The sequence below is a fragment of the Xenopus laevis genome, chromosome 5L, assembly GCF_017654675.1.
Source record: "Xenopus laevis strain J_2021 chromosome 5L, Xenopus_laevis_v10.1, whole genome shotgun sequence".
Lineage (NCBI taxonomy): Eukaryota > Metazoa > Chordata > Amphibia > Anura > Pipidae > Xenopus > Xenopus laevis.
The window spans coordinates 114211147-114236666 of record NC_054379.1 but is presented as its reverse complement, the minus strand read 5'-3'; the positions used below and the strand labels follow the sequence as shown (position 1 = coordinate 114236666).

The 25520-nt window shown below is 35.9% G+C and overlaps 1 protein-coding gene across 2 annotated transcripts in view; it reads right to left on the bottom strand.

Annotated features, from left to right (window-relative positions):
- Window positions 1–2358: 2358 nt before the first annotated feature.
- Window positions 2359–25520, bottom strand: part of atp13a5.L (ATPase type 13A5 L homeolog) — a 42069-nt gene continuing 18907 nt past the window's right edge. For both annotated transcript variants that reach the window (XM_018263661.2, XM_041563309.1), the window contains 22 exons: window positions 24983–25114; window positions 24350–24520; window positions 23302–23459; window positions 22678–22866; window positions 22003–22064; window positions 21320–21470; window positions 20094–20183; window positions 18312–18468; window positions 15352–15469; window positions 13497–13621; window positions 12860–13023; window positions 10602–10721; window positions 9758–9837; window positions 8817–8859; window positions 8572–8681; window positions 7147–7243; window positions 6074–6146; window positions 5805–5976; window positions 4185–4384; window positions 3801–3889; window positions 2906–2986; window positions 2359–2687 (listed from right to left, as the gene is read on the bottom strand). In XM_018263661.2, coding sequence (XP_018119150.2) covers window positions 2478–2687; window positions 2906–2986; window positions 3801–3889; window positions 4185–4384; window positions 5805–5976; window positions 6074–6146; window positions 7147–7243; window positions 8572–8681; window positions 8817–8859; window positions 9758–9837; window positions 10602–10721; window positions 12860–13023; window positions 13497–13621; window positions 15352–15469; window positions 18312–18468; window positions 20094–20183; window positions 21320–21470; window positions 22003–22064; window positions 22678–22866; window positions 23302–23459; window positions 24350–24520; window positions 24983–25114 — 2792 coding nt within the window. In that variant the 3' untranslated portion in view covers window positions 2359–2477. The remainder of the gene's footprint in view (window positions 2688–2905; window positions 2987–3800; window positions 3890–4184; window positions 4385–5804; window positions 5977–6073; window positions 6147–7146; window positions 7244–8571; window positions 8682–8816; window positions 8860–9757; window positions 9838–10601; window positions 10722–12859; window positions 13024–13496; window positions 13622–15351; window positions 15470–18311; window positions 18469–20093; window positions 20184–21319; window positions 21471–22002; window positions 22065–22677; window positions 22867–23301; window positions 23460–24349; window positions 24521–24982; window positions 25115–25520) is intronic.

Here is a 25520-nt window from a genome sequence, read left to right as displayed (position 1 = left end):
AGGTTTTCACTCAAAAATCGTGAAATTTGAAAGATTTCACTCAATAATCATGAAATTTGAAGGATTTCACTCAAAAATCGTGACATTTGAAGGTTTTCACAAAATTTTTTTGAAAATCTGACATTTTCACGAAAAAATCGTGAAAATCGGAAATTGACGCCGGTGAATTTTCACCAGCGAATTTTCACAGGAAAATTTATACGCTGGCGGCGAAACGAAGAAATTCCCCAACACTAATTACTGGTAAACTTGGAGTTAATGTTGGCCATATATAAATAAAGGACAATAATAATAACAGCATTGCCATACAGGCTTTACCTGTCAGCTTAGAATACCCTCCTGTGTATAGTAATAGCTTGATATCTTCATCAAAATCAGTATTTGGTGGTCAGAAGTAATCAGATATAAGAGAAAGCAAATCTGGGAAAACTGTGGTTATTAAAGTAAAAATTGCTTGTGTTAGGGAGAGATGGTTATGCATCATGTATTGTCAAAGATAGTTTGCTGACGTTTTTGCCTGCATTCAAGGATCTGCAAACACTACTTTATTTACATTTCTCTCAAGGGCATTATGTATGTCAGTGATTAGCATGCAAGCTCCTACTAGGGGCCATACTAAGGGTGGCAAATGTGCCTTATTGTATCCCAGACTCCACAATCATAACTGGCGTGTGAGACCACAGTTTTTATTTTTAGTTTTTTAACCAAAAATACTTTGAGTGTTCCATTTGCAGAGAGATCCAAAAGTTATTTCTGGCATTGTTGTAAAGTTAGTAATACATAATCATGCTGATCAGTTTTACATAACCATTATGAGACCATCATGTTTTACATAACTTTAAAGCATTATGAGACCACACATATTTCACCATGAAATAATAAGCAAGCAAATATGTTTATCAGAAATATTTCTTTTTAATAAAGATTATTAATATCATTTGTTCATTCTTATAAGTGTAAACAAAATACTGTCAGTATTACTATGTATAAAACGACCTGTTGGATTTCCTCTCAGGACTCCTGCTGGCAGACAAGACTATTACAGGCACTACTTCTTATGACATAATGTGGTTTTTTTTTTTGTTAATTAAAAAACATTTTATTTCTGCATAGTCCATTGTTTATTGTTATGGTGTATCAGGTGAGTGGAGTGATAAGTAAACTTAAGTAAAGTAAGTAAACTTATATTTACTACTGGGTATAAAAAAACACCTATAAAGTATTTACTCTTCATTTTCTTTAAGATATAAATAATGTTTATTTTTGTGTTTTTATTTGTATTAAGAAATTATTGACCCTTAATGCATTTGCATTAAGTGTTTCCACTCCCTGTCTGTGCTGACAGGCTGATGTGCCCATCATTGAAAACACATTCGGGAATAAAGGCAGTGGATTTTCTGCTCTGGTTGTTTTAATAACAAATTGTGTGGCATTAGCCTTAAAGGGGAACTATCACAAAAATGGAAATTGAATATGTTTCCTCATACTGAAGTAATAAACTTTCTAAATACAATCAATTAAAAATTCTGCATTGTTTCTGAAACAATCAAGTTTATATTCACTATTGCTCTCAGCATCTGTTTATCTTCATTCTGTCTTCATGCAGTAGTTTGGTGTCAGATGAATGATCCAATATCTCTTATAGGGGTGCTTTCTTTCCTAGCAGATGTATTAGAGCTCACTCAAAAAACTGATTCCAGTACAAACAAAATCTAACAAAATAATTGCCTTTAGCATAAATCCTAAACGTAGAGAGACAGGATTTCTGGTGATTTTAATAGAGTGAGCTCTAATTCATCTTCTAGGTAAAAGAAGCTCCATTGTATCTAAGTGTCAATGAATATCTGACACCCAACTGCTGCATGAAGACAGAATGAAGAGAAACAGATGCTAAGAAAGGGATAGTGAAGATAAACTTGATTATTTCAGAAACAATGCAGCATATTTAATTGATTGTATTTAGAAAGTTTCTTATTCCAGTTTGCTGAAGCTTATATCAAATTAAAATTTTCGCTACAGTTCCCCATTAAGGATGCTCGTTGCAAGCATTTGCTCATTGAAACTGTATACTTTACATTCCCTTTTTATCTCATATGAAATCCTGGCAGGGAAGGAGGGACTAAAAAACTTCTCTACAGTTTACAGACAGCATGCAGGAACTGCATAATCCACAATGCATTGCATTGTTCCTTATTGAAATCACATGTGCAGGGAATTGTGGGGTTTGGAGGATAAAAGAACAACTGGCTGTTGATTCAAAGTAACAGTAGTCAGCCAGCTCAGCAAAGTAGTCAGAGAGATCAGAAGGAGAGCAGGGGGCTAGACTTAGGGAACTGTTCCAAACCATTACAAATCATGAAAAGTCTGCATATTTTTTAATTGATCTATATTGCAAAGTTTCTTGAAATTGTGTTTACTTTTCAGAAAGCTTAAGTTATGTTTTTGTGGAGTTCCCCTTTAACTGATTATTGTTTAATTTAATTCTCATCCTTTATAAAGCATGCATTGGCATAGACGGCATAACTGCTTTCTGTATTGCTTGAGTCAGCATATTGTTTTGTATCCACCGGTGGCCATCCGCAGTCATTTTGTATCATCCTGTACAACACCCTGTACTTGCTGCTTGAATGGTATTTAAAAATCTTCTTTAAGTGTAGCCAGACGCGTCTATTTTCAATGAAGAGCTCCTGCAAAAAGAAATGTATATTTTTTTAAATATAGAGGCTGTACAAGCTACTTGTGTTGCCAAAGTGCCTAGTGTGACATAGTGCTAAAACAAAAATTATGTACGTCGGATTTCTGCAAATGATTTATACATTTAAAATATGACAACATAACGTTTCTCCTCAATCACTATCCATATTCATTCATATTTGCAAAGCAGCTTTGAAAACCCTTTACTTACCTCTACAGCAAGAGACACCAGAAAGCATATAAGTAAAATAATAAGAATGGAAATCCTCCATATAGTGGGAGTGCAGATAAGCTAGAGATAATAGAATCAGAAATATAAAGTTATATACATATATATACATGCAATGTGCACAGTGTACATTTATAACATACAGTAACTCCAACATATATATATATATATATATATATATATATATATATATATTTACACTGAGAATGTAATGTAGGGACCCATAGGCTTAGTGTGCCCCTTTAAATCGCTACACTTCCTGATCTCCCTAGTTGCTGGGCAGATGCTGCTGGGGGCAGCTGGGAAATTGACAATATGTCTAGCCCCATGTCAGATTTCAAAATTGAATATAAAAAAATCTGTTTGGTCTTTTGAGAAATGGATTTCAGTGCAGAATTCTGCTGGAGTAGCACTATTAACTGATGCGTTTTGAAAAAAACATGTTTTCCGATGACAGGATCCCTTTAAGACATTTTAAATACATGAATTATCATGGTTATCTGGAAACCCATTATTCAGAAAGCTTCAAATTACAGGAAGGACATCTCCCATAGACTCCATTTTAATCAAATAATTTAAACATTTAAAACACATTTCCTCTTTCTCTGTAATAATAAAACAGTACCTTGCACTTCATCCCAACTAGGATATAATTAATCCTTATTGGAGGCAACACAATCCTGTTGGGTTTATTTCATGTTTTCATGATTTTTTTGTAGTCTATGGAGATCCAAATTACAGAAAGACCCCCTTATCCAGAAAACCCCATGGATAACTGGTCCCATGCCTGAAAACATTTTAGCTACTGCTCCTAGTTTAAGATCAGGCCAGCTTGTTTGAAAGGTGAAGCCTGGTGTAGTATATAATGATTACTTACTTGAAATGCTCTGTAAAGACCTTTTAAATCAGCAAAAAGGATGAAAAGGCAGGCAGCTAGCTGTATTGGCAACAAAATAAAAAATAAATCTGTAGGGGCAAAGATCAAAGTTAGCATTCACTCAAATAGGAAATGTGAATAAACAATATTATGGCATTCATAAATGCAATATTTTCTGAATATATACCAAGTACAAGAATTGTAAAAGGGCTGGAAATCAATTGATTGATTGTAATAACCTAAACATGCTCTGGAGCTTCAGATACAAAAAAAAAGTGGAAAAATACGGGTTGAATCAAGGCAGATTGGTGCTTTCTTTGTTGCTATCTGTACACCTTTTTATGAGCTACAGGAGCCCTAGCAGTACTAGAGCAGAATACTTACAGTTTGTATAGATTGGTTTTCGAAAAGGCTTTCCTTTGGAGAACACAAATGCTACAATAATAAGGTTGATTGTTGTTATTGGCCATAGGGTTGTAGATTCATAGTTTTCAAATTCAGTATTCTCTTCAATTTCGGTACTGTTTGTGTTTGAGTTGTTGAATCCACCGGTGGTAATGTTTGTAGTTGTTAGTGCACAGGCTCTAAAATATATACAGCACACTAATCATTATATAGTGAATAAAGTACCCCCTCTTGTAAAATATAAGGATATTATAAGTTACCGAAGGCCGAGTGTTTTTATACAGGTTATGGAATGCCGAGGTAACTTCTAATATCCTCATATTTTGCAACTGGGGGTACTTTATTTATTATAATACACAAGTTTCAGTGAGTCATGTGACAGAAATGACATCAGAACTCACCTTTTATAAGGCTATAATTTACAAGATATTCATGGCTTTTGTGTGTTATAATACATTATCAACCAATATCAAAACAACTGAAGTCAGTTAGATAATTTTCAGTTAGGAGCTTTTCTTTTTGATTTCAACAAATGTACAGTTCCATGCTTGAATCATACACCAGTGTTACTCATTTTTTTGTGGCAACTGTCCCTATAAAGTCTGGCACCTTGAAAGACCACTTTGCATTCATGTTTTTATTTTTCGTTCTATTTAATATAGTAAGCACCAAACAAACATATTTTGATCTTGCTTTGTATTCCCCAGGCTCTAAAATCTTTAAAAAAATCATTCTATCTAAGTGCATATTTGCTGACCACCCCTAACCTCCACCTTAATGGTGGAAAGAATATGCCTTTATAATGTGCTATGGTCTTGGAGATCTCCCATATAAAAAGCCACAGCAGGAAAGGATCATTCTGTAAGGAATTGATCTCCAGTAAAATCTGGGACCAGGGAATGTGCATTGATCAGCCCCCCCCTTTTTTTATATGTTTATTCTCCTGTACTGAGCACAGTGTAGCAAGAAATATTAGTGTCCGCTGTTCTTTTAATCTGATGTGCAACAAAGGTTTTTGGTTTTTAAACTTGTCTGTAGAGCTAGCTATACTGTATAACTTCATATATTTTTCAAAGCCATCCATTTATCCATTTAATATGTAAATAGTAATAAAATAAAGCAAAAAGGGACGAGACCCTGATTATCAGAGGGAGGTCAATTTATTGATGGGAGGAGGGAAAAAGCAGAGATGCTGGTTTTGCCTCCAATAAGGATTAATTGTATCTTAGTTTGGATAAAGTACAAGAGCATAAAGTACTGTTTTATTATTACAGAGAAAAGGGAAATCACTTTTAAAAATTTGGATTATTTGGATAACATGGAGTCTATGGGAGATGGCCTTTCCATAAATTGGAGTTTTCTGGACAATGGGTTTATGGATAATTGGTCCCATACCTGTATAACTATTAATGCATGGGTGACTCAGGAGGCAATTAAAAATAGACTACAACATGTAAACAAAACAAAAAGTGTTCAGGATTCCTTGGTGTTTGGCATGGTGCTGAGAGATTGGTGCATTGCTAATGTGGTCCCACTATTCCAAAATATCTGGCATCAGTGGTAGGAAAACTTTTGGAAGGGGTAATAAACACTACGTACCTGTAGTTTGATGTGCTGTACCATGGTTGCCTCTGTACCAATAAAAAGCCACAAACTTGACAGGCCAGGCTAAGAAGAACATTGAAGATAATTGAGAGCAACAGTGGTGGAGATATAAGCTGTGCTGGAGGTCTATAGGGAGCCAGTTTCTGGTAGGGATGAGTTAAACTCACTGAAATAAGAGAAGATGCTGTATTTTAAAATCTGTTGTACAATTTTCATTATTTATTTATTTACTAAACCATTAAAAAAGAGATGGATGCACTTGCATGTTAAGGAGACCAGTATGGTTATTCCCACATCTTGAACAAGGTATTGGTAAAGTCCCACCATTTTCAGTTCCTACAGAAATTGATGACAATTAGCTTTTTTTGTTAAGTAAAGGGAACAAGTACGCAATAAACTATATATCACCATCTTAAATATACTAATAAAAGCATGGATTAAACAGGATAAAAACTATTATTCCGATAGTTTTATAGTTCAATTCTGATTACTGTTGCTTTAGACCAGAGCATTGATTTCAAATCACTTAGTTGGTTATTTATCAAAATTTAAATTTTTCAGATTTTTTAAATAAAAAAGTCAGACCAAACTAGAATCTATGATTTGCCCTTATTTATCAATAAAACAAAACTTGAAAAACAATGACTTTTTCAGATTGACGCATACAAAACCCGAATTTATCATGTTTGACATCTGAAAACCACGAAAAATGTGGAAAAACCCAGAAAACTCCGAACATTTAATTTACATGAATTTTGCAGATTTGGACTTGGAACAGATTCGGGGCATAATAAATTGAGTCTTTTTTGATGGTAACTTTTTCAGGTTTTCAGCGTCAAAACGGATACCGCAAAAAAAAAACACGCCTTAATAAATAACACCCTTAGGGGCAAATTCAAAGTTTTTTGGGGAAAAACATTGAATGGAATTCGATTGCTATTCCTTCTGTTCCAATTCAGCTGTATATGGACCTATTCAATCGAAAACTGACATATTCGACCCTTGAAAAATACAGTATGCCTCTAAAAGTTAAAATAATAGAAGAAATCTTGCCTTCACAGCTTCCCTAACAGCCATCTTACTGTTCTACCAAGGGCAGCAAAATATAATTGTCTTTTTACCATGTGCCAGTTTGTATAAATGTAATGGTCTGTGAGTTGCTGTATGATACCATGCCCAGAGCAGGAACCTAGGCAGTCCCAAAAGCTTGCACTTTATAATCTACTACTGTATATTAGCCAATAAACAGTATCACTCTAATCTATCTAAAACTTTTTTATGGGGGGGCTGTGATGACTAGTTACTCCAGTGTTGGGTAAAATATGAAATTACTTACCCAATAAAGAAGCAGCATACATATGAATTGTATCATAGAGTAAAGGGTTACATATTTGAAAACAGCAAATGAAGACACAAGAGCAGCTCTGCCTTCCCTGTTTAGAAACAAAAATACATAAAGTATTTAAACCACAACCCCAGGTTTGGATCTATTTTTATGTATTGGATGTATTACCCTGTACATTTTGACTGCATAATTAAATACAGTATGTATCTGGTGTTGTTTATATATGTTGTAGGTGTGCAATAGCATTTCAATACACATTTTTTACTAAATTACAAATTTACAAATTTGTATTAACTAAATTATTGGTATAAGCACCCAATAGGCAGATATCAGTGTAGGGATGTGATAATTTAGACACCCTCACATAATATTGGCAGGCACATCCTAAAGGTTTTCGACACCTAAATGGGTCCTAATGGGGACTTGTGTCATTGTGCTGCTCATGTAAGCCCCTGTTGTTCTCACTGTGTACTGTAGATGGCACTGTGCTATAGTATAAAGGTCTAGGTAATCATATGGTCTGGGTCCATTGCCTTAGCCCTTACCAAGCAGGCAGGAAGGCAATGGGTAATGGAACCTAGGCGCTCAGGCCCTAGTAAAATGGATAGCTATACTCTTTCATAGATCACTCTAGGAGTGATAGGTTATATAGTTGAGCAGCTCATGGCTCAGACAAGGAGAGTCACAGGGATTAATATCCCGAGTACTAATAACCCAGAAGTAGGGACTAAGTGTATAGACTTAGGGATGGTAGAAATTCCCCTAGGTCCCACTTAGGGCACAGGCTGAAAGCTGGGTTACCTTCTCAATTACTGCTGTAACTGTTCCCTTGCCTGCAGGGATCAAGCTGTGTTCTTGGTGCTGTGAGTATACTGCTATCCTTTATGCAATATGTTCTATGTACTCCGATGTGGATCATCCTGTAAATAAACTCTGTTCCTGTTTAAGCATAAAAGAACCACTGGTGCCCAGTTCTTGTGCATAAGCACATTGTTACAGTTGCACTACACCCTGCCTCCACACCGTTGTAAGGGCTTGCACCTGAGAAAAAGGTCTCATCCGTGGCACTATATTGGCATTATATTTGAAAGTAAGCTCATAATTAATTATAGCGCTACGGCAGCAAAAAATATTCTCTCAAAAAATAGCTTTCACCCAACTCACTTTTCCCTATTTGACCACCATCACCAAAGGCTACCACAGTAAGACCTCAAATAAGGGAGGAGCAAACGCCACAGGAGCTATAAACTGCAAACGGGTTTTGACTGCAGTGGCATGTGCTCCCTACAACTTTTTGCCTCAGGTATAAAATTTGTGTTGCACTACAAAGTCTTTCCTCTTTCCAAAGGCTTAGTTACATAAGAACAAATAAGAGAATCACAAATGGCAGCCTGAGCATAACCAAGGAATCCTTACTTGATAAGCTGTGGCACACAGAGAATATTTGTTGCTTGTGATGTAAAAGGTGAAGCCACACTGGCCTCTTGTTCAGAAAGGGATATCCCAGCATGGGCCATTTTCAAAGCCTATAACATAAATGGATAGGATTGTTAAAATGTTTAGTCTTGCAAAGGTATGGGTTTCAATACCAGCAACACCTTAAAGGTTGAACAGCTTGCTTCAGAAAATAGTCATAATAATTAAAAAAATAGTTCACTTACTCCACAATCATTTGCTCCATCTCCACACATGGCGACGTAATAACTGTAAAAACAAGAGTTTTATGTTAATTTCCCTTATTTATACATCTCTGAGCTGTATTGTTGGTTACTGTGACTCATTTTTACAGATTTGTAGTAGAAGAACCATACAAGATTCCTTGCTTTTATTGAATAACTGCTGACCCTGTCTACTGGATAGTGATGGGCGAATATGTCCCGTTTCGTTCTCATTTTGGACCTGATGCCGGCGTCCATTTTTTTTGGATGTCCATGAATTTTGGACGAGTTTCCCGAATTTATTTGCCGGCGGCGAAATTGGGGAATTCGCAGGGAATTCACACCTGGCGAATAGATTTGCCCATCACTACTACTGGAATGTAAAATGTAGCTACAGCTATTCTACAAAGAGCAGCAAATGGCAAAAAGGGTTGTCATCAACCGTTCCTGCTCCTACAAGAAGCCTGTACATGTACACTTCCAACAGGACCAAGTTACAAACTCCATGTGACAAAACAAAGATAAAAAAGGAAAAACTAAATTAAGAAAGCAACAGTATCTGGGGTTCCCGAATAGCTTGGGTTGGAACATTTTAATCAGGTAGAAAGATTCTAGTTTTTATGTGTAATGGTTTCCTTGTAGTATATAAAATACATTATCCAATAACTCTTTTTTTATTTTATAAGTCCTTTGGGTGGTGAGAAGCATTTGCCCTAAATGCGAGCTGCAAAATTTCTACAAATATGAACTATGAGCTTTAAACTCTGATTTTTGGAAATAATAAAACAGAACTCCTGTCTGTGCAAGAATAAAATACAAATGAATCATAGAAATGCCATGATGTGTAGCTGCGATCAGCCAATGAGCCATTTTCATGCCAATAAACTGCTTCATGGTTATCGTTATCGTTTAATCTTTAAATTGAATGAAGGAATGGCACTTACTCTAATTTCTGAAATTCTTCTATAAGGTTTGCTTTCTGCCCCGGGGACATTCTTGCAAATATAGCTCCATTTAACAGCAACTACATATAGAAAGAAAAAATAGAAAAGCATACTAAATAACCAAACTGAGAGTACACTCTGCTTCTTTCGACGTAACAATAGATGTGCAATGTCAAAAATAGTTAGGTAACAGATGCAATAGTACCAGCACTTTCATGGGGTAAAAAACAATTATGTTCATGTACAAGATGTGATTAAATAAATGTAATGGAAGGGCTGGTTCTATTGCTTATATTAGGGATGCACCAAATCCAGGATTTGGTTTGGGATTTGGCCTTTTTCAGCAGGATTTGGATTCAGCCAAATCCAAATGCCTGACCAAATTGAATGCGAGTCCTTAAAATCAAGTGATTTATTTTTGTCACACAAACAAGGAAGTTCAAATTTTTTCTCTATTCTCTCTCTTTAAATGGATTCACTTCAGGATTTGGCCAAATCTTTCATGAAGGATTCTGGATTTGGCCAAATCCCAAAATAGTGCAATCAATTTATTTATAATATAGCTATATAACCTACCCCTCCTTAAGTAAGTGAATAATTATTTAAGATGTAGGTGGGGCTTGATTGCCCTGTTTGTCTTGAGAACGGTCCCAGAGTGGACTGAATTGTTAACTTGATTTCATTATGGATGCTTCTTAATTAAAATTTTTGTTAGCACCAGGACAGTGCCTTTTTGAACACTTGCTACAACTGCATATGTATTAGATATAAATATGTATTATTTATAACCTACTTTTCCATAGATTAGAGCATTACCTATTTAAAAAGAAAACTCCCTGCATACCTTTGGAAGTAAACTGTAGAAATACTGAACTATAATTCCATACGTTTTTCCAGACATGGCAAAATAATATGAAAAGTGTCTCCGAGCTTCACTGTTTTTTTCTGGGTCAATTTTCTTGTCCTAATAATACAAAAAAAAGTGATTTAAACATTGCGTTTTCAAGTCTCTTACTGCAAGTGTAAATGAATGCAAATGTTAGATGAAGCATTATATACAGTAGGATGGCAAATAAAACAGGATATCAGTTGCAACAGCATATAAACACATTATTATTTTACTGGAATAGTGCCAGTATCCTGCTAGCATTCAGCTCATTACTTATAAAATTCTACAGCACATTGGACCACAAGACTTTGGCTAAATAAAAGTTCTTGGTTCCCATGCATTATTTCACATAAATTGACTTGAATGGATTAATTAAAAGGGTTGTTTACCTTCCACCTTCCAAAAACAGTTCGGGTCTTTCAGCTATCACACCAGATAGACCAGAAAGACTTTTTTGATTGCTTTTTATTTTCGACTGTTTTTATAACATTAAAACGTACTTTTCGTTTTCACCTTCTCTTGCCTAGAGCAGAACTGATGGGGGAAGGGAGGTCACTGATTTGTAATATTAGTTGATACACTTCTTATTTTATCAGGCAGCTGTTATTAATACAATAATTACTAATATTCCACAGATGTTGCTGAGAAATGTATCAATTAATGTAGCAAATTGTAACAGTTCTGAATCTGCTCCTGGATCACTTCCAGACTGAAACACCAGGGAGGAACATTAAGGGGCAGATTTATTAAGGGTGTTTTTAAGTAAAAAATCAGGTTAAAAAAACCCTCTAATTTTTCTAGTTTTTTTTTTTAGTTTTAAAAGTTTAATTTTTTTTTATTATACCCTGAGGCTGGAAATAGCTTGAATCCAAAAACACAAAAATCTAAAGGTCTTGTAGAAGTCAATGGCAGAGGTCCCTTGAACCAAATGAAGATGTTAATAGCCTTCATGATGTTCAAGTTTTTTTTGGTGGTTTTGTTCAAAAACTCAACTAATCCGCATATTCGAGTTTTTCACCCTGACTACAATGATTGCAGTTTTTTTACATTTGAGGTTTTTTTTTTAAATTAGAAACCATTCGAGATATGAAAAAAAATTAGAGCTTTGATAAATAACCCCTTAAACATTAGAATTCAAATATAGAAAAACAGTCAAAAATAACAAAACAAAAACTAGAAAGCAACTGTTTATTTCTTATCTACTATCTAAAAAAACTGATAAGTTTTGAAAGGCAAACAACCTTTTATTGGTGAATGTAACAAAAGCTGCAATTGAAAAAAATATGCATAAATAACACAATTACATAATGTAATATTCTTCAGTAGACAGTTATCCCATCTGTGCACGGGTATATATATATATATATATATATATATATATATATATATATATATATATATATATATATATATAGTCAGGAGTTGGGTAGCTGGGACCAGCTTTCTGGGGTGAACCAGCCCACGGCACAATCACAACTCATGAGAGTGTAGTATGTTTCAGCCAGTTTATTTTCACTAGAAAGAAATAAACCAAAACAAACAGTTCAAAATTAAATCCTTGCCTCTTAATGGGCTTCTAAACTAGCAGGTCAGTTGTCCTAACTAACCAGGAGTAGGCCTACTGCCTGTCTTCGAAATATAAAGAAACACAGAGTCCCAACCTTTTTGTGAATCCGAGCTTCTGTGAGGTCACAAAGCAGCTCCCCTGTGAGGTATAGGGGAATTCATTTCCCCCTGGGCCTGCATGGGAGACTGCTGGCAGTGCATTGGTTAATGTTGTAAGGAGAGTATGAGAGCTGTCACTTTTTTGTTTACCACAGAAAACTACTGTTGCTAGGGTTATGATGTCAAAAGGGCAAGTTTATCTCAGGGCACGATTGGACCCCATGGACCACGTGTTCCTAAAAGCGAGAATTTCGAGGATATAAAAATAGGTGCCAGAGCTGGTCCATTTGCTATGCTGTATGAATTTACTTGACCAATGCACCCATTTAAAAGAATTTGATACGGCAAGAGTGCTCACACTGAACATATACTATATATATATATATATATATATATATATATATATATATATATATATATATATATATATATATATATATATATATATATATATATATAGGGTCAGTTACTACAGTGTGACCTTTCTCATGGACCTGTGTTTGTGTCAAATGTATCAAAGATGGTATTTATTGAATAGCAATACTTACTTGGTTATCCTCCATATTATGGATTTTTGTATCCACTTCCTTCCATGTAATGGTGGCAGGCATACTTCCATTTGGCTCTGAGGCTTCAGCTAGTATCACTCTGCCATGGCTTTGTACAATGCCACAATTTCTTGCAACGGTTATTGCTGTCTGAAGATTGTCTCCTGGAATGGAAAAAAACAGAAAATATGATCATAATATCATAGAAGCCCATGCATTGATAGTGGATCGCATCATGGCCTTTTGTGGAATTGACCACATGCAATTTTTGAACATTCTTGATAGACAGATGATGACTGATCCCTGGTCAGACACCGGATGGGCAGGCTTTCGGTTTGGCCCCAATAAGTAGCTTATATCACCATGACTATTACCTATATCATTTATGAAGCACTCAATTTAGTCTCTTGGTACAGTACATTCCCCTGCGATTTCAAATTGGGCATTATGCTGGTATGTCGGATACCAACCAGTTTTAACACAGGGGAGGGTTACACACTGAGCTACTAAACAGTGTGCAGTTCTTAGTAATTTGATCACAAATCAATCATGAAGGCAAAGCTGTATGGTAGCTTTCCATGCCACACCCTCATAATAAATGCAGTTTAGTTTGGCAAATAGGTAATGTAAAATGTACCTGTGATCATCACTGTCTTAATTAAAGCATTGTTCAGCTCATTTAATGCTGGGATGGTTTCAGTTTTCAACCGGTTTTCTAATATGAGAAGGCCAAGAAATGTTAGGCTGCATTCCACCTCCTCCCTTCCAGGAAAAGAAACCAGAATTTTACAGGCAGCTATGAAAAATGTGTATTAATATTCATTGTGCAAGATAGCTAATTAACAAATCAGATCTGATATACAGTCACATTTATTTTATATAGGAGCATACAAGAAACTGATGCATAAATGCAGAACAATGCAACTGCCAGTACACAATGCTAGGTACAATATTGCAGATTGATGAGCAGACTATACAGGTTTGTTAAAACCTTTGGTTCAGCATTTTCAAAACTGGCGTCATGGTAAACTGTATTTATGTATCGTTATATTCTCAGTCAAACCTTTCAGAAAATGTATTCTATGTTGCCTTATTCTTCATCATATCACAGATACAGGCTGGATTCCATTCTGTCTTCTCTCCCTCACAAAAATATCTGCTCATTTTTACTCTTTCTTTTGTCTCAGTATTACGCTGTCTCGTCTTTTTGTTGCCTTATGAGGTCACCATAAGCCAACTGCAATTTTCCTGACCAGACTAGACTAACTGTTGATAGTCAATTGGATAATGATAACTACCGACAGTTATTTGAATTTGGTAAGGACTGCAATCCTCCTGCCAGCAAATGTATAAGCAATCCTTAACAGAATCAAATCAGCCCCTTTCATATAGGTGTATGGATCTATGGATTTATGCTGAGTTTATCTTGTTTCACAAGATGCAACAGTATGTGTATCTGTTGTTTTTGGAAACTGTTACTATTTAATCTATAGTCATTAGCTGTGGATTCATTAAGAATGCACAATAGTGACACCATGTGGTGAGACTTTTGCATTACATTATATAGCATGCACAGATTTTTACAGGTCATTTAAAGAGAGAATAAATCCCCTTTTTGACATGAGATCATTAAATTGGTTATTATTTAGGAGAATTTTCTGTTCCAAACAGTATTGTTTTCCCCCAACTGGAGTGCTGGTTCTATTAGCTCAACCCTCTGGTGGGGGAAAACATATTTTCTAAGATAGGTGTCCTTTAAGCAGTCTGGGGGTTCAGGTACAGGCAGGCAGGCAGAGCAAGTTCCCAAATGGGTTAAGCAGTTCAGAGTCCAGACACACACAAGGCACTGTATAGAAATATTGCTTTTTTTGCGTTACTCATGGCTGCGGTTCCCAAGGCAGGCTGAGGGAAGTAGAGTAGACCTAAGCCCAGGCAGTAGGGAAGACCACTGGGAGAAGTAATGAGTGGATGATAATAACCAGCATTATATCTATTGATTTAGAACCTACAACTAAACCATTTCTTGTCAGCATATATCCTATTTTATATAAGAGAGCATGTTTTTTCATCAAACACACAATCCTTTACCAGTGTGTTATAATTTAAATCATTTATTAACACTATCATTGTTTGGTGTTACTGTTCCTTTAAGTCTCATGGTAAGCAGAGGAAGGGCTAACAACAAGAGAACAAAGTATATAGGAAAATGTACACAGATGGAACCTGCTTTCTTTATATTACATTGTCAGTTTTCACCATTGCAATAATCTACAGCAACCCAGCTGGTAACCTATTTCAATACAAGGTGGTTAAATAGCTATGCAGTAAAAATTGACATGTCCTTGCATAAAAATATTAAAGATTCGTGCTTTAGAAATAATCAAATTTGATATGCAATGTGTTAATATTTAAGTTTTCTATTGAATCTTCAAATAAAAACAACTACAGGTATTTGCATTGTCATTAGTACAACATAAATGATAAAGGCTCACCTTAGGTAACTATCTTTGTATTCATTGTCGCACACCTGCAACAGTTTATATGCCAGACCTATAACTCGAAATCCCTGTTGTGTGTACATCTGAAGTTCATTTGAAAAGTTTGCTGGTACTGGAAAATGAAAATATTTTCTAATTAAATATGTATTATATATGTATCTTTCTTTCCTGCTCTGATGTACTACCTTTAATTACATTACCGCCAAAGAGTTATCTGTGTGTAAGGTACTAAATACACTAGTAAAGAGGTAGAGGTTTGAATGACAGACTAGAGGATGAACCAGAGAGGATCAGAATTAAAAGTAGTAATAATAGTTCAGTAATAGTGATGTGTGGTTTACCCGTGGGTCGGGCAGGTTCGGGCCGACTCCTGCACAAAGTATTCGGGTAGTGGGCAGGTCGAACTCTTCTCCTGCCCTCTCCACATGCAACCTAGTACTGCTGGCTTCCGGCACCAGAATTTATAGGCTTCCGCCTGTCCCGCCCCTTTTGTGATGTCACTGTGGGCTGGGCGTGGGTCTATAAAAAGAGGGCAGGAGCAGGCCCAGGCCGGGTACAGTTCCAGAAGGGGCGGGTTAGGGTCGGGTGCAGGTCAAGAAATTCTCGACCTGCACATCACTATTCAAAAAAACATTATTTATCATGCTGTGTAAAAATTGGCAGAAAGCATGAACCGTGATGCTGCCCATAGCAATCAATTAGCAATTAGATTTCAATAATCACCTACAAGTTAGAACAAATATGTGATAAACATTTTTCGGAGGGCCCAGCATGCTCGAGCCCTCTGCAATCCACATGCTCGTCAAAAGAAGAAGAAAGAGGAGGGATGGGGATTTGAATGCTATAGAGGAAAAAGACCCTGCGGTCCGGGCCCCCCTTTTCCCCTGGCCCCCCTGTGACCACGTGTCTTCTTTCTCTATAGTTACACCACTGCTGTGGGCAAGACCACTGGTGAAGTTTTCCTGCAATTTTTACACAGCGTGATAAATAAGCCCCTAAACCTCTTGCTTTGAAATTAGTCTACTTTCTAGTTTTTGACTGATATTCCCAAACAGCTTTTGAATTTAATACTAACACATTGAGCAAAATGCTAAATTTAATGTGCTATAGATGTTGTTCAAAAACACGCATGTAAGATTGTTTCTATAAGACATTTAAAAAATGTACTTGCTGCTAACATACATTCTGTGCCTGGGCGCCTTTGGAATCTCAGTGCAGAACTAACTAAAGGATTCATTCATTTCTTTCTTTCTAGCTGTTGAAATGATGTGACTTACAGCAGTCATCAGTCTATCTGTGCCAAAGTTAATGAACACCTGTATAGCATAATATATGACTATGCTAGGGATTATATTTCAACAGCTGGAGCAGAGATATTTGGTTGGAAAGCACAAATGTATTAGTGTTGTTAGCCACACATATTGCCTCTAAAGAAACATGGTTTCAACATAGAAAGTAAAGAGAAGAACAAAAAACAAATCTCCTAGTTGACCCCAAACACTCTCATTCAGAATTTTTTTCAGGTCAATTACAGGATCCAGAGATTATAGCTATGGGTAGATCAGGTCTTGGGCTCATTGTTAGACACAGACACAGTGATAAACTACAGGGGCTGTTGGAAATTTACAGGAGATTAAATAAAGGGAAAAAAAAGAAAACAAAGAAAAAAGGAAAAATATAGTGCAGTAGATTCGATTTACTGACTTATGATTATATATTTAAGTGATTTATACCATACCACTTTAAATTCTGTGTAGATAGTGATAGTTTAACAACTACTTTAGTTGTCATATAATACAGTGCAAAATGTATACTGTATACTGTATAAACTGCCAGTTACACCTTTCACAGAAATACAAATACCTGTAGTACAAGTGCATACATTCATCTAGTTTTCAAAAAATACAGTACAGAGAGTTTAACAACATCATTGTTGTTTGTTACTGCAGGGCCACAATAGACGTCTTCTTATAACCTCTTATAACAGTATATACTAATAAAAAAAAGGAGGGAGGCATCCTAGATAAACCCCATTTTTACAAAAGCTGAATAAAACTAACAAGTTTAGGCAATCAAAGCCTGTATAAACTATGTCCACATCTAGAGTCCGCAGGGATATTAGAGACAGCTCCCCGGTGGTTTCTGGGTCTCTAATAAACTTTTCACCTCGATGCCTCTGTGTGTGGCAACAGTTCCTGCTTATGTTCTTGCCTCCTCAGTGATGTCAGCACTCTCCAACGCATTTCACACACCAAATCTACAACACTAAATTTTTCTCCCCCCGCCCCCACTTCTCCATGCTTCACACGCTGGTTTATCTTCAACGACAGGGGCTGCTGGAAGATATTCGGCAGTGGCACAATACAGTGTCTGTTATATCAGTAACTGAAGGGGCTTAGAGCTTACTGACTTGAAGGCTCCTTATAAAGCCCCCACCACCACCATCTTTCACCCCTGTTATTTGGATGTTATAACTGTAACAAGCCAGTACAACAAAACATGTGTTACTTTATTACAAAAACTATAAAGATGGAAGACTAGCCATGTCAGTCCAAGGCATGTTTTAATAATAATATTGATGGCCAGCAACTTAACTTATAAATTATCTTGCAATGTATTCATTCACTTTACTCAAATACCCCATATTAAAGTGACAAAAACTAGGAATGTCTTGGTCTCTTGTGCTCTTACCATCTGAGAATAGTAGGAAAGATGGAAGCCAAGATTTCAGATATATAAGGGTCATACTCCTGGTATCCAAACCTACAGTCCTGCCCTCTCCAACAGACACCATTGATATAATTAGGTTGCAATTTTATTGTATCTCCTTATGACTTCAATGCAAATTCTAATGTGCAGTAAGTGAGGATAAGGGTTTATAAACATTTTACTCTTCTAATTACACTCAATTGCACTATTAATTTAGAACTAGGTTACCAACACTAATACATTACCTGATTCTGGAAGGCAAAATTGTGTTACCATCTCTGGAGCTCCCTTCATGTATACGAATATCTCCTCGCTTCCGATAACCTGTGCTATTACTGACATACGTTGCAGGCTGGAGGAAAATGGAAACTGTTGCAGAATGGTAATTCCTTCCAATGGAACCTAAAGAACAAAAAGAATAAACTGTTTTTTTATGCAGGATCAAAAATCACTCACAACAAAATATGAAAATTAAGGCAGCAATAAAGACATAAAGACAGTTATTGGGTTATAATGAATGATCATGAATCCCAGCTTACAACTTACATTTTTGGAGAAATATACTAATCTCTAATAATGTAGTAAAAGAAAATGCTATATGTATAGACTACATCTCATTTGTGACTCTTTGTAATATTAGTCCTTTTAAATTATAAATAAGGATTAAATATGGACAAAAGTGGAAAGGGTTAAAATAATACAAATACTAAATTATTTAAAGTGTGTGTTTTACTGCAATTATGGAGATTTTAAAAGGATTTTTGAATAAATTTTGACTTTTTAAAGGTTTTTAACAACTGGCCTCCTCGGTGCTCTATTCTTTGAATCTATTATGGACAAGACATCACTGCAGGGGATTGCGGTGCACGTGCAGCACGCTGAAGCCAGTTAAAGTCCGGTAAGTGCTCCCACTTAAGCTATTTGTTCTGAAAGCTGCTCATATATCAACCAGTTATATTTGAAACAATTGGGTACATATGCATGTGCCAGGAAGTACTTTGTACACTTTAAAAATAAAATTATATTCTGCTACATAGTTGGATACAATACATTTCATAATAACATTTTTTGGCAAAAAGTTCACAGTTTCATGATATTTATTTCATGGTATTGTTGTTTTAGGTGTATTGTAGAGTCTATGGTCTGTTGCATTTAGGGGGTTATTTACTAAACTCAGAATGCAAAAAACACAAAAAAATTTTGATTTTTTTAAAAAAATAACAAATTTTTCAGAATTATTAAACCCTGAGGATGGAAAAGTCAGAATCTGAAAATCCGGCATCTCAGACCTGTCGAGGTTGCATATAAGTCAATGGGAGAAGTCCCAATGATTTTTTGATGTGTGCTGGGTTTCGTGCAATACCCCAAAGTTTTCGGGTCAAAATTCCAAAAAAATCATGAAATTCATGAAAAACTGATGAAAAAATCTGAAAAAATTGTGAAAATCAGATTTTTTTTCCTGCACAGCAAATTTTTGGGAAATTTTTATAATAAATAAGTGTAAAAAACAGAGCAGATTTGAGTATCACCATCACAACTCAAACAAATATAATATTTCACATTTAGAAGGTGACAATGTGGCAGCTGTCCTTGGTGCTCAGGAACGGAAGAATACAGGGAAAATATACTATAGTTCCCAATCAGGGCTGCTTACTGCCAATTAAGAAATGTAATATGTTTAACTTTTTAATAATGAAAACAATTATGTCCTAGCACATATTCCCTGGAGTTCAGCAGATACAATAGGCAGTTTCATATGGAATAAATGCCACGGAAGCAAGTTTGAAACCGAAATGATTAAACCGAATAACGAAAGAGTATTTTTTCCAACCATTTAAGAGATTTAGTAGACTTGTTACAGAATATTAGGCAAACCTAAATAAAAAATCTCTTTCATTCAGTATTAAATAAGATTTATTCAGAAATTGTTGTACAAGAGTCCTTGGTTTCAAAGTCAAGAACACATAAATGCAAACCCTATAAGCAGGACACCAACCACATCTACCTCCAAAGTCTCTCATACTTACTGCACTGCACCTAGGATCAGGTTTTAGTAGGAGACGTTTTTCTGTAGAAACTTCATTTTGGTTATTCTCTTTATTTGAATCTTCTATGATCTGTAAAAGGAATGCATGTGTCAGAATTTGTTTAATACCTGAAATACTCACACATTATTCTCTGCTAAGGGCATAATGCTATGTCTGATACAACATCCATTATAAATCTATGCTAATTGATTTCTATTCAGATTGGAAGAACAATGATTGTGGAAGAAAAAAGAATAGGGGATTACAGAAAGAGAAAACAGAATGGGGAATGTAACAGCTTAAAGGAGAACTAAACCCTACAAATGAATATGGCTAAAAATGCCATCCTATATAATAAAGTTGAAGTGTCTCTGTGTCCAGTCCCTGTGTCCGTGGGATTGCGCTACTGCGCATGTGCCCCACGGACCGTCTCTGGCGAATTTTCTACATATGTTCTAGCGCCCGTTAATTTAACGGGCTTAATGTCTAGTATTTTATATACTGAACGTATTGCACCAGCCTAAAGTTTCAGCTTCTCAATAGCAGCAATGATCCAGGACTTCAAACTTGTCCCAAGGGGCCACCATCTTGGAAAGTGGCTGCAACCCTCACATGCTCACTGGGTTCTGAGCAGCTGTTGGGAAGCCAAACATAGTGTGCTTGTTGCACTGGTTTCTGTACTGCCATGTAGTAATTATCTATATTAATTACTAATCGCCTTATATTGTGATATTAATATTCTATGTGTACTGTATATTGTGAGTGGGTCCCTAAGCTCAGTGAGTGACAGCAGCACAGAGCATGTGCAGTTAATCAGCAGAAAAGAAGATGGGGAGCTACTGGGGCATCTTTGGAGACATAGATCTTGCTGCTAAAAGGCTGTGGTTGCCTTGGGCTGGTACAGAAGTACAAAACATAACGTAAAACATAAACATGAGAAGGTATAAAACACATAAGGTAAAAGTAGACCATAAAATGGAAAAACAGCAACATTTGGTAGGTATTAAATGTAGAAGAAAAGAAAAACATTACAAAAATGTAATATTCTATAAGCATAATATCAGTTTAACATGTGTTGCATGTATCAGCCTTTTCAATGCTGTATATAAAAAAGTATTTTTTTAGCATTCAGCGTAGTTATCTGAAGTTAGCAAGCCACATGCCAAAATCACAGTTTTAACATGAAGATACAGAAGAGGCTTATCTTTTGTGAATGGCAGTATTACCCAATTTGTGCCTTCAAACATCTTCACGTCCAGGGGATCTCCTTGAATCTTTCCATCTAATATTAACAAAGAATGACAGCTTGCCATTGCTCCAAGTAGAGGGCACCAGGGCAAATCTTTTCCAGCTGAAAACATGTGAACCTTCTGAAATCTAAATACAATACTTATATTATTGATACTATTGGGAGATAATTGATATAAGAAATGTTATGATATTTGATAATCATTATCAAATCATGTAATTTTGTTACTTTTTCCTCAATTATAATTAACATGTGGGACTTGGCTCTTCATTATAAAACCTCATATATGGGTACAGGGGCCTCCTCACTTTAGCTATATGGGCATCTCCCTTTTAGTTAAGTTATCACATTGGGGGTTATGATTGGAAACAGTGGTCTAATGTTGCTGGGATATACCAGTCAGCAGCTGAAGAACTACTTGTAGATCACATTCTACATTTTGACCCTGCAGCTGTGAGTAATTTACACTGTGTACTGTGTAGATCCTGGTTAATTGAAGTGTTGTTTATATTTACTATTACATGATTCACAGTAACATTTATACTACTTTTAGCTCAAAGGCACATGCTGTGTTTTGATTAATTGCAGTTGTGAAATACCCTCCATCGTCAGTATTTGGAGAAACATTACATAAAAGAAAAACATGGGTGAGATAAATACCTGTTTTCAGTACATGGAATAACACCCCAGAGATCAAGGCCGTCCTCTGTTAATGTGCCTGTCTAAAATATAGAATATATATCTTTAATGAATACTTGATGCCACAAAATTAAAGGACAAGGAAATCCTGGGTCGCTGGGGTAATATGACAGTGCCCCTCCCTGCAAAAAACTACTGTGTTCCATGTTTTTTTTTAAAGAAGTAGGGCGCCAGCCCAAGAAAAGTAAGCAACAAATTGGCAACCCCCCAGTGACTGAGGCTTTCTATATCCTTGTCCAAATTTTTTCGCAGTTTTGCAAATTTTTTCAGGACAAATTGGCTTCTCACTATAGAAAATATAAGATATTCAAACTGAATTTCACTAAATGGGCCAGATTTAATTCAATTAGAAAGACATTGCTGCTCATATAATTCCAAATACCCTATAGACTTTTATTGACTTATACCATAAGAAGTTTTTTCTAATAAAATTTAATTTAGACCACTATAGTCAAACTAATACATTTTGTGCTTCAGTTGGAAGGTTGGTCTTAATTTGTTATCCCATGTCATCAAAGTTTTTCTTAAAATCCGAAGGTTTTGTGTTGTTTTCTAACAGTTTACATCTGCTAAATAAATGAGTTGTGTGCCATAGAGCAATGGTTTCAAATATATTTAAATTAACTTAGACATTACCTTATCAAAACAAACCAGGTTTACTCGTCCACAAACATTAATTCTTTGAGGGCTGATACAAAAGATCTTCTTTTTCTTAAGCCTCTTTTGTGAGTACATAAGAGCCGTTGCCACTGCTGCTGGAAGAATGGGAGGTATTGCCACTGTAATTGCAATTATCGACTTGACAACTATGTCTCGTACTGATGCCTTAAAAAAAAAAAAATCATAAGAAAATTTGGTTCCATAGTATTTATATATATATATATATATAACAGTTGTGATTTTTTTCCAATAATTATTTTGAAGTCTTTACTTTGTATGTATGTATAGTATTTATATTTTGAAAAATTAAAGCAATACTACTAAACAAATTATACAATGATTTTGAGCACTTCTTATTTCTCACATATTTTTTTATTTCAGTTTTCATACAAGAAAATTTACACTGCTAATCTCATTATTTTGTGACAGATGTACCCTTGCTGTTCTAGTTTGCTAGGTGGCTGGCCAGCCCCCTATAAGGCTAAGTTACTGATATACTGTATATTATAAGAGTCAGAGGTGGGGAAACTCACAGTAAGTAATTATTTTGTAGAAAAAAATGTAAATTAATTTAGAGAAATTTATTGAGGAATGACTTACCCCTTTAACTTTGAATACTACCACAGAGTAGATAAAACCAACAGCAGCAATCACAACTAGACACATAAGGAACCGGAGAGCATCTTGATACAACTTGAAGTTCATGGGTTTCGGATATAGGATTGACCTCACCATATCTCCTTTAGCTGTGTTAAAACCTGAACATTGGCAGGGTTAGAGATAATTATCAATACAATGTTTGTGTGCATTTTTGTTTGTTTTTGGAGCTTCAGCTCACTACTAATAGGTGCTGGTGAGGTTTATTGTAGAAATGAAACTGTTATTTAGATTATAGAATTTACAGTAACTGGATGAAAGCACTTTGGTATGGCAAAACCTTTTTCTTACTAACAAACCAACCATGAGCGTAATAAATAGGATGGGTATAAATGTTTAGGACTCCCCATCAAACCAGTTAAGTTGGCAGGATGGTGGGACATATACTGTGTGTTAAGATACGAGGGACCCCAGGCTACCACTGATTGCAGTACTCCTTACCAAAAAGGGTATAGAAACTAGAGAAACCAATTTATTAGGCTGTCTCCAGTTGCAACCCCAATTAATCCTTTTTTATTATCCTCTTTTCATTTTAAAAATACCACCACTGATGAGAGAGAAAGGGGTCAAGGGCAGGACCTCCATGAATATTCACATATTTTGCTTACAGGTCTATTGTTAAAAACAATAATCATTTGAGGGTCAGAATTCCCCATACTCCTGTATGTTTACATTACTGGAAGCAAAATCTCAAGCTTCTGTTCTTGCCAAAGGAATTGCTTGGTAAAGGGCTATGTTCTTTTTACTTTAGCATTGAGTTGTTTATAATCCTCATACATGTACAAAAAGCCAGAATCTAGAAGGTACTGTATTTACAACATCTCTAGAGTGTGGCAGCCGAAGGGGCTGTTAATTAATCTCTATTTCAGTGGTGCTTTTCTACAGTATTATAGATACTGAATGATAATGAACCTTGCAAGATGTTATGTTCTTGTAAAATAAACTGTATTAAAAGTGGTTTAATGTACTGTACTTATTGTATTAAACCAACCTGTTTGCATCACCAAAGCAGTGACAGGGGCAGATCCAGCTGATGTTGCCTGAATAACTTCAGTCCCACAGAACAGCACATGTCTTTTGTAATCTTCCCCGCTGTGGATTTTCCATGGTTTGGAGCTCTCAGCACAGTCTAGGGGAGTTTTTGTGACAGGAATGCTTTCTCCTTTAGGATAATTAGATAAACATTATTGTTTGCTAAACAAATGCCATTTCTGTACTTATAAAAAGGTAGTTTTGTGCTAGAATCTCAAAAACTGTGAGTAAAAAAAATATAACACCTGTTTATACATTATTATTTATATATACATAGTGGGCTATTGTATATTATATATACTGTATTATATTTTCTTTTCCTCCACTGTGACTCAAATTAACAGCGGCTAGAAATTGTTTATGGATAAAAAACAGTGGCAGTCATTGAACAGCTGGTCAAAGAACACCACAAACAAGGTCAATTTCAGAAGCAGTCCAAGTTCACAACTTGCATGCAGAAATATAAGAACCAGTATAAGGTGGCTGTACATGGGCTGAATACTGTACATGGTTGGCCCATGTATAACCCTGTAAAGCTATGTAAACAATACAAAAGCCAATACATGGGCTGTGACATAAGAAAGCTACTAACCTGTAAGCATTCCTTCGTTTACAATACAGCTGCCTTTCAGCAGGATGCAGTCGCAAGGGAGGAAAAATCTCTTTCCTGTGAGGACGATTATATCTCCAGGGACTAACTGCCGGGATTCCACATCAAAACTGTCTAACAAAATATGAAAACAAAATCTCTTCATTTGTTTTTTAACATATAATTTCATAGCTGTAAGGGGGATAGAGTTATTGTATCCTTAGCTGTACTGATATATTATTTTATGATACATCAATAAAGTTCTTTGCCCATGAGTATGAACAACATTGCCCAGGGAGTTTTAGGATTTGGACAAGGGCGCTCCGCCAATGAGGTGAGTGGAGACAGTGGAGACACCCTGGTTGCCACTCTGGTAACTTTAAGAGCTGAATTTCAAATTTTCAACCGGGAATTAGGCTCATCTAGTGCAGAGAGTGCAATCACGCTGTTTCCACTAGCTTTGTGGTCCCCCTTCCGACCCCTGTCTGGCGGGTGAGTGCCGTGGGGACGGGCGCAAAACGAAGGCCACAAAATGGGCAGG